The sequence below is a fragment of the Nannospalax galili genome, unplaced genomic scaffold (assembly GCF_000622305.1).
Source record: "Nannospalax galili isolate Female #2095 unplaced genomic scaffold, S.galili_v1.0 scaffold816, whole genome shotgun sequence".
In the NCBI taxonomy this organism is placed as follows: Eukaryota; Metazoa; Chordata; class Mammalia; order Rodentia; family Spalacidae; genus Nannospalax; species Nannospalax galili.
Genome location: NW_008338116.1, coordinates 402282 through 412079, shown reverse-complemented (window position 1 = coordinate 412079; position 9798 = coordinate 402282). Strand labels below are relative to the sequence as shown.

Sequence of the window (9798 nt, the reverse complement as noted above, 5' to 3'; positions counted from 1 at the left end):
CTGCCTCCCAAGTGCTGGGATTAAAGGTGTGCACCACCATGCCCGGCTTTTATTATTTTTATTTTATGTATATGTGTGTATTGCCTGCATGTAGGTAAGTGCACCCATGTTGTGCAGTGCCCTTGGAGGTCAAAAGAGGCTGTCATATTCCCTGGGACTGGAGTTACAGACAGTTGTTAGCTACCATGTGGGTGCTGGGATTTGAACCTGGGTCTTCTGCAAGAACAGTCTTAACAGCTGAGCCATCTCTTCAGCCCAATAAAATATTTTTAAAAAGAACACTGGCTGCTCTTGCAGAGGACCTGGCTTCAGGTTCAGTTCCCAGCATCCACATGGCAGCTCACAACTGTCTGTAACTCTAATTCTAGTGGATACAGTGTCTTCTTCTGGGCTCCATGGGCATTGTACCACACAGGTGCACTTACATACATACAGGCCAATCACTCATAAACATAAAATAAAAAATAAAAAGAAAGGTTATAGAAGGAAATCAAGGGTTTTGAGATCTCTTACATTGGTTATGTATCGCTTTACAATAAATTATGCCAAAACTTAGTGGTTTATGACATTTTTTCATAGTTTCATTGGCTAGGAATTTGTGAGGCTTGCCTGGGGATGGAGGGCCCTCACTCATAGGCTGGCACATTGTTGCTTATTCTTGGTTTGCTGCCTTAGTTCTTCCCACATAGGCCTTTCCAGAGGCTGTTGAGTAGCCTTATGATCTAGTGGCTGGACTTTCCTAGACTGAATGAGCAAAGAACAAGAGGCACTGTTTTATCTGACCTAGATAATCTGCTTTATTTTACTCATCGTAAGTGGGTCACCAGGTGCTGTCTGGATTCAAGGAAAACGGTTTATCTTTTTTAAGTTAGGCGTGTCAAAGGACCATTTTAAGCTACCACATCTTTGCTGTACTCCTAAGAGCTGTAGATGGCGTTATGTTTCCTTTGTTTGTTTGCTTGAGACAGGGTCTTGCTATGGATTCCAGACCATTCTTGAACTTTTTTTGTTTTTTTAAGGTAGTCTCCCTTTAGCCACAGCTGGCCTGAAACTCACTAAGTTATAGGCCAGATTAGCCTCCATCTCATAGAGATCCCCCTGCCTCTGCCTCTTGAGTGCTGGGATTAAAGGCATGTGCCACTACGCCAAGTTCCAGGAGAAATTTTAAATTAGAAAATACATATTCTATTTTGGGAAAAAAATTTGTAACTTTAGTATTTTCTTTTATTAACTAAACATTTTCGTCTTATTTGTGAGAGGTTCTGAGGCTCAAACCCAGGAACCTTTTGTATACTAAGTACCATTACATTATACCCCCAGACCTTCACATACAGTTAAATTAATTTTTCTATTATTATTTTATTTATAGTTGATTTGAAAGCTTACCTTTATAATTTCTCCATAGTCAGGGTCTAAATTTTTTCAAGTTCTATTTTATTTTTTTATTTTAGTGAAATATGCTTTTTTCAAAAAAATAATTTTTATGTGTGCATGGTGTGTATGGCCCTGTGTGCCACAGTGTGCACATGGAGATTAGAGGAAAACTCTTCTTCCACCTTTGTGTAAGTTCTGAGGATCAAATTCAGGTTGTCAGATTTGTGCTGCAAGTACCTTTACCTGTTAAGCCATCTTGTCAGCCCTAAGTATTCTTTTAAGATAATTGTAGCTTTTTGTTTGTCTGTTTAAAGACAAGGTCTCATGTAGTCCAAAACTGGCCTCAGATTCACAGTGTAGTGAGGCTAGCCTTGAACTTTTGGTGTTTCCTGCCTTCACTTCCTCAGTCCTATAGTTGTGGGCATGTTCCACTATTCCTGGCTACTGTAGCTTTTAAGGTATGTGTCACTCTCTCAGAATGCTAATCCTTCAAAATTTCCCAGGGAGTCAGTCCTGAAAGAAGTTGAGAACTGTGAGGTACGTAAGGCATGAAACTAACAAAGGGAAGCTCATTCTGAACACAGGTCAGTGTGAGGGTAGTACAAAAATGGGACCTTCACGTCTTTATCCTGGGGTTCCTTAAAACTGCCCCAATGAAAAGAGCAAAGATGTCAGTTTGTGAAAGGGTTAATGAATAGGTTCGATTCGGTTTGGTTCAGTTCAGTTCTACTCTACTCTACTCTCTTCTACTCATTCTATCCGAGTCTAGGTATGGAGAAATCTCTCCAAACGCAGGAGAGGGAGAGTGTGATGGTTAACTTTCATTGTCATCTTGCCTGATTTAGAAAACCAACCTCTGGGCCTCTCTGGTTGATGTTTCCAGAGGATTTAAATGAGGGGGAAGACCCACCCTGAAAATGGGCAGCACTATCCCTGGACTGGGGTTTTGGGCTGAATAAAAGGGAGGGAGCGCATTGAGTACCAGCATTTCTTCTCCTCTTTGTCATGGTATTGAGAAAGGTGACTGATACAGGAAGGGAACTAAAAATGAGAATAGGTTCAAGGTATTCTGTGTGTAAATTACGTACATATATATATATATATATATATATATATATACATACATATAGTGAGAGAGAGAGAGCGAGAGAGAACAGGAGAGAGAGAGAGTTTCATGTATCCTTTGCTGGCTTTGAACCCACTATATAGCCAAGGATGACCTTGAGTTTCTGATCTTCCTACTCCACTTCCCAAGTGCTGGAATTACAGTTGTGTTTCACAATGCCTGGTTTATGAGGCGCTGGAGCCTCATACATCATAGGCAAATTGAACTGCATCCCTAGCCCTTCCCATCTGTACTTTCAAGTTTACATCTGATATCTTTAGAAAGGCCTTCAAAGCTTCAAACATTTCAGTTTCATTGAGGATTTTAAAAATAAGTTTTAGAGAATTATTAGTGGACTTAGTATAAATATGAAGGAAAGAGAATACACCAGTTTAACTTTATTTTTTTAGCAAATTATTTTATTTTTATTTTATGTGTATGAGTATATTGCCTGCATGTAAGTGTACCCTTGTCATGTAATGCCTGCAGAGGTCAGAAGAGAGTGTCTGATTCCCCTGGAACTCAAGTTATGGACAGTTGTTAGCTGCCATGTGGGTGCTAGGAATCGAACCTGGGTCCTCTGAAAGAGTAGCCAGTGCTCTTAACCGCTGAGCCATCTCTTCAGTCCCAACTTTCTTATTCTTAAAGCAAAAGCCTTATCACTCAAGTTCTTCATGCAGAGTCACTGTTGCCTGGGGAAACTTTACGCATAGCTTTATGAGACCTGGCTCTTGAGAAGGCCTAGTTCCTTTTTCAGATACATAGCTTCTTAATTCCTATAGCATAATGCATATAAGGTTAGAGTATTCAATAAGACTTCATAAATCTTAGGAACAAGCAACTTGAAGTATAGAAAGCAGCATGTGATGGGATACTTTTTTTTACCCTTATTTTGTGTTTATATGTGTATGTGTGTGTACACAGCTGCATGTGCATGTGTGTTCCTGTGTGTGGAGGCCAGGAGTCAAAATCAAGTATCTTTCTTAATCTTGTTCTACCTTATTTTTTGAGTCATAGTCTCTTACTGAATCTGGAACTTGCTGGGTCGGCTAGACTGGCCAACCAGTAAGCCCTGGAATCTTGACTCTGTCTCCCCAGAACCGAGATTATAGTGTACCACCACACCTGACATTTTAGGTGGGTTCTGGGGATCCGAACTGAGGTCCTCATGCTTGGGTGACAAGCGCTTTACCAACTAAGCCATATCTCTAGCCCCACACCTTGATATTTATTATTTTATTTTATTTTTTAGCATACAGAATAATAACAGTGGACATTTGGTACATCTGAGCCTTTTACTTCCCTCATATCACTGCTCCCCTCTCACCTCTTCCCCTCAGGTTTTGCTGTACTTTTTCCCATCGTGTTTGTTTTTGTTTTCTTCAGTTTTTCTCTCTCCCACCACAGTACTAATTACGCTTGACCCTGCCTAACTTCTGAGTTCAGATTAGATCCAACAAGTTCAAGGTAGTCTGGCTGTAGACAAGCTTTGCTGTCTCTTTAACTGACTGACTCAAATTGACAAAATTCATCTTTTTTTCTACCACACAGGGATAACCTTCAGACATATATAGACTCTAAATTTCAAATCCATAACAAAGGAATTTATGATGGACACATGATGTGGTACCTACATCATTGTAGTCTTTGTTTTTCAACAAGAAGTCCTGTCTATTACAGTAGCTTCAGTAAGACAGTCATATATAGCTATATCCCAATGTTTACCTGAGCTGATCATGTGTTGGAGAGGTTGCAAATCCATTACTGCCATATACCCCCTCTCCCATCCTTCTTTGCACATACTAGGCAAGTGCCTTACCAATGACCTATATCACCAATCTTCTTTTTGGTTTTTTTTGGGGGGGGCTTTTAAGACAGGGCCTCCCTGTAGCCCCAGCTTTACTGGAACTCACTATGTAGACCAGGCTGGCCTTGAACTCACAGAGATATGCCTGCCTCTGCTTCCCAAGTGCTGGGATTAAAGGTGTGTACCACCATGCCTGACTTGCTTTTTGTTTTGAGACAGGATCTCACTAAATCCATGCTAGCCTGGAATTCAGTCTGTACTACAGATACTCCTTAAACTTGTAATCCTGCTGCCTCAGACATCCTGCTCTACCAGGCTCAGTTGTATGGGCTTTTTATGAAAAGGCCCTCTCTATTTATATTTTTTTATGGCTTTTATAATAAGAACTACAATGTTACACAATCAAAGCCAATGAACTAAACCTTGTAGACCTGGGTTCTAATCTGATCTGGTAAAACGATGTTTTTTTTTTTTCTTTCAAAAGATTTAAAAAACTTTTTATTTATTATTTTTATTATTTGCATATGAGTGTATTAGCTTTAAGTGCACCTTTGGAGGCCAGAAGAGGGCATTAGATTTCCTGGAACTGAAGTTATAGGGTTATTAGCTGCCATGTGGATGCTAGGAATTTAATTCAGGTCCTTTGCAGGAGCAGCCAGTGCTCTTAATCACTGAGCTGTTTCTCCAGCTCCATAAAACAGTGGTTTTGTTTGTTTGTTCTTTTAGTAAACAGTTTTGTATGTTTTATTTTTTATGGTGTTAAGAACTGGACAATGAGCCTTTGACATGCTAGGTAAGCTCTCTACTACTAAACTGTATTCTTAATCCTGTTTTGTCTGTTGTAGCAGATAAATATGGATATTATTAATCTATAATTTTACAGTTGAGTTACTGAACTCAACTTGTCAGTTTTCTCTAAGTCAATCTATTAAGTATATTCGAACTAAAATACCAGCAGGCTTGAATTATCTTGAGTTATTTTATTTTTTACTTATTTATTTTTAAAATTTCATTTTTTATTTTTATTTTATGTGTATGCGTGTATTGCCTGCAAGTAGGTAAGCACACCCATGTTGTGCAATGCCTGGGAAGGTCAGAAGAGGCCATCAGATCCCCTGGGACTGGAGTTACAGACAGTTGTTAGCTGCCATGTGGGTGCTGGGATTTGAACCTGGGTCTTCTGCAAGAACAACCAGTGTTCTTAACCACTGAGCCATCTCTCCAGCCCCAACTTGAGTTATTTTAAATGACTATAAAGTTTCTACCCAAATATTTCTCTGTGATATATTGGTATATTTAATATGATGTGGAGACAAAAACAAACAAAACAAACCCAATTATCATTCCTGTAGGAAAATATAATCCATTTTATTTTATTTCTTAAGATTTTTAAAGAGTATGTGTGGTGTGTGTGTGTGTGTGTGCATGCGCGCGCCACACATGCCATGTGTTTGCAGGTGCCATAGAGGCCAGAAAAGGGAGTCAGATTTCTTTCTTTTTACTTAAGTGTGACATTTCTTTCCAGAGTGAAAAGCTCTTGTTGTACGACACAGTCCAGAGTGAGCTTGAGGAGAAGATAAGAAGGCTGGAGGAGGACAGGCACAGCATTGACATTACATCAGGTCAGGGCTGTGCATGAGGTCTTCTTAGTTTTCTAATTGAGCTTATTTGAATGGAATGTCCTAACTGGGGGAAAGGAGAGAAAACTTTCTGAAGATTTTTTTTCTTTGGTTGTTTTTTGTTGTTGTTTCTTTTTTTGTAACCAGAGCTGGCCTGGAACTGCAGTGTAGACCAGGCTGGCCTCAATCTTACAGAGATCTATGCCTCTGCCTCCCGAGTGCTGGGACTAAAGATGTCTGCCACCATGCCCACTCTTTTCTAAAGAATTTGATGAGATTGAAATTGTTCCTTTGTCTTGAAAATGCACTTTAGAAGATATAAGAAGTGAAGCACAGGAAAGGGGACAAACTAGAAGTGTGGCAGGAGCTACTATGAGCCCAGAGGAGTAAACAGCTCTAGTGTTTTCTTCTGCCTGAGACTTGAAAGACTTTTGAGGAAGGAGTACAAACCTTTTCTCTCTGGTATCAGGCAAATGGAGAAATGTTACAGGGTGGTAGATTTTTGCTTTGAAGAAAAGAATCACTTAACTGATTATTAGACCAGGCCAGTATGAAATATGGCTATGTCAGAGATATTATAGAAATGTGTTCTGTAATGCATCAGATAGGACATTTGCTAGCTAGACCCACAGTTGCTGAGTTTTTGAGTTCTAAATTTTACTTCTCTGCTATAGCAACAGGCATACTGGGGGCAGATATGCCAAGACCAGTGCCAGTGTTCACTTGGCCCCTGGTTGGGTGGCTGGGGACAGTCACTTAGTTTTTATAAATCAGTCTTCTTGTCTGTAAAACGGAAGTAATAATACCTACTGGGCTGGCAAGATGACTCAGTCGGTAAAGGTGCTTGCCACCAAGACTGACAACCTGAGTTCCAGCCCCAGATCCCATGTGGTAGAAGGAGAAAACCGACTCCCACAAATTATCTTGACTTCCACCTGGATTGTGTGGTGTGCATGCATATAACGCAGAATAAATAAATGTTAAACATGCCTGTAGTCCTAGCACTTGGGAGGCAGAGGCAGGCAGATCTCTGTGAGTTCAAAGCCAGCCTGGTCTACATAGTGAGTTCCAGGTCATCTGGGACTACAGGGAGACCCTGCTTCAAAAAGACAAAAAAAACAAAAACAAAAACAAAAAAACAAACAAAAAGAAAACAAAAAAAGAATACCACTGTGTGCTGTTCCTATTGGGATTTGTACAGTTTTGTATGTCAATAAATAGTAGCCATGAAATTATGCGTCACTTTTTCTTCCTGTGATCACCAGAAAGCAGCTAACACTTTTCGTTTGCTTGCCAGAGCTGTGGAATGATGAGCTTCAGTCGAGGAAAAAGAGGAAGGACCCTTTCAGTCCTGACAAGAAGAAGCCAGTTGTGGTCTCAGATATCCTTTTCACACTCCGGGTTTTCCCTTGATGTACTTTTTGCATTGTGAATATCTTTATAACTTTAATACCCACTGACCTTATTTAGATTGTCCTATAATGAGCACAGGTGATTTATAAAACTGATTGAAGCCAGAACTATGTATTAAGAGGGATAGGGAAAAGAAGAAATTTAGTTATTATCTCAACTTTGGAAATTAGTGGTATGTCATTGACAAGGACAGCTGTTTGGAATACAGTGGATTAGTTTTCCTGGATGCTTTCTTATTTTATGTTTTGTTGTTTGTTTGTTTGTTTGTTTTTTTTTTTTGAGACAAGGTCTTGTATGTAGCCCCAGCTGGCCTTGACCCCAAGATTTTCTTAATCAGCCCACTGAGTGTTAAATTATAGGCTCCAAAGCTGTTACAGCTAAGTTGACCTTAACTTTTCAACGCCCATATATAGTTTATATGCTGCAAGATCTTGATATTCTTGAGGATTGGACAACAATTAGGAAGGTATGATTAACGAATGATGGAACAGAAGCATATTTTTAACCTACTTTTAAGGTTTTGTTTACCAAAATGTAACTGTTTTAAGTATGTTTTGACTTGCAGTGGACTATAGGAATATTTTAAGAATTAGAGACGTTAGTAGTTAGTAGTTTGTATTCTTTTTCTGAAATAACATAATTAATAACTTATACAAGAATACAGAAAGCATGTGTTCAGTTTGCCCTAAAGTGATATTAGCATTCTGGGCCTAGTGCTTTGTGTAGTTCTGGCTTATAGAAGGCCCTCAGTAAACATTTGTTGAATGAATAAATTAAACCTTGTCTTGTATCTTATATTCTGTTGTTAAATAATGAAGAATGTATCAGTTATTCTGTGCTTATTTAAAAATGGAGAGAAATTTTTTTGGGGGGTACCAGGGATTGAACCCACAGCCTTGAACATGCCAGGCAAGTGCTTTACCACTGACTCTTGTATCTTGCTGTCTTTTTTCTTTTTATTTATTTTTTAATTATTGTTTTTACTTTTTATTTTGTTCAGGCTTCTTCTTGTGATCCTCCTGCCTCAGCCTCCTTTGGGGCTGGGATTACAAACCTGTGCTACTAGGCCTAACTTGAGGCTTACCTTATTAAAAAATTCCATTTTTATAAATTTCTTAGAGAAATTATTTCAACTGTTGATAATAGCTATGGGAGAAGTTGTTATTCTTTATGGCTTTAGACCTCACCAGTTTTTTAGAAGCCAGGGGTGTAGCTCAGTTGTAGAGGGCTTGCCTAGCACGCACAAGTCACTGGATTCTTTACTTAGAAAAAACGTGGCAGCTAATTGTTATGTGTAATTTTGTTATTGAACCAATCAGGAATGTTATGTGTATTAAATAGATATGAAAACATATTTTCAGACTGCATTCAGACCTTCACCCCCTTTTTTTCAGGCAATGGCTACATTGGGCCCACACCGAGTTAAAACAGAGCGTAAGTCCTGGGTTGTGAAATACTGTGGAGATGTATTGAATCAGGTGGTAAAGTCATCCATGTATTGAAGAATTACCCATCAGTGCTTTCATTTATAAGTGAATTCTTTAACTAGAGTTAGGAGGAATTGGAGTCTCTTGCTTATATAAAAGTTTGAAAATTTCTAGGTGCAGTATATTTCTTCTTTCAGTGCTCATCTACATTGTTCAGTGTTTAGGGAATTGTTGGGAATTTATGGATTGGTTTTAGGGAGTCAGAATTTTCTGGAATTATGTGCTGCATTTCTTCTGAGTGTTTTTTTTGTTTTGTTTTGTTTTGTTTTCCTGAGCAGAGATTAGCGCTCTGACAGTGGAGTCCTGGAGATTCATCCGCCACTAAGATTTGCATGTTTTGATTTAAGACAGGGTTTTGCTAAGTATCTCAGCCTAGATTGGAACTTATCTCTCTCTTGTCTCTGTCTCCTGAGTGCTTTCTTGACCTGTCAAAGCTGGGATGGACATTGGTGTCTGTGTTCTGCCTTTTTTACTCTGAGGTTTTATAATTTAAAAAAAAATTTTTTAATATATTTTATTATTTTCATTTTATGTGTATGAGTGTATTGCCTGCATATATGTGAGTGCACCCGTGTTGTGCAGTGCTGCAGAGGTCAGAAGAGGGTGTTGGATTCCCCTGGATCTGGAGTTAAGGGCGGTTCGTAGCTGCCATGTGGGTGCTGGGAATTGAACCTGGGTCCTCTGCAAGAGCAGTCAGTGGTCTTAGCCACTGAGTCATCTCTCCAGCCCCAGTTATTTTAAGGGCAATGAAGTTAGGTTTTTGAATAGCATTTTAAACATAATAAGAATAGGAATTTCTGGGGGCAGTAGCACTGGCTCCTCTTGCAGAAGGACCCAAGTTCAGTTCCCAGAACACACATGGTTGCCCACAACCATCTGTAACTCCAGTGTATCCTCCATGAGTACAGCACACACGGTGCATTTACATACATGCAGGCAAATATTCATACACATAAAATTAAAATGAAACATTTTAAAAAAGAATAGGAATTT

The 9798-nt window shown here is 39.2% G+C and overlaps 1 protein-coding gene across 3 annotated transcripts in view; it reads left to right on the top strand.

Moving 5' to 3' along the window:
• Positions 1 to 9798, top strand: part of Brms1l (BRMS1 like transcriptional repressor) — a 35303-nt gene that overhangs the window by 19895 nt on the left and 5610 nt on the right. For all 3 annotated transcript variants that reach the window (XM_008832905.3, XM_029563442.1, XM_008832904.3), the window contains exons 5-8: positions 5812 to 5908; positions 7203 to 7286; positions 7720 to 7784; positions 8713 to 8752. In XM_008832905.3, the coding sequence (XP_008831127.1) occupies positions 5812 to 5908; positions 7203 to 7286; positions 7720 to 7784; positions 8713 to 8752 (286 nt within the window). The remainder of the gene's footprint in view (positions 1 to 5811; positions 5909 to 7202; positions 7287 to 7719; positions 7785 to 8712; positions 8753 to 9798) is intronic.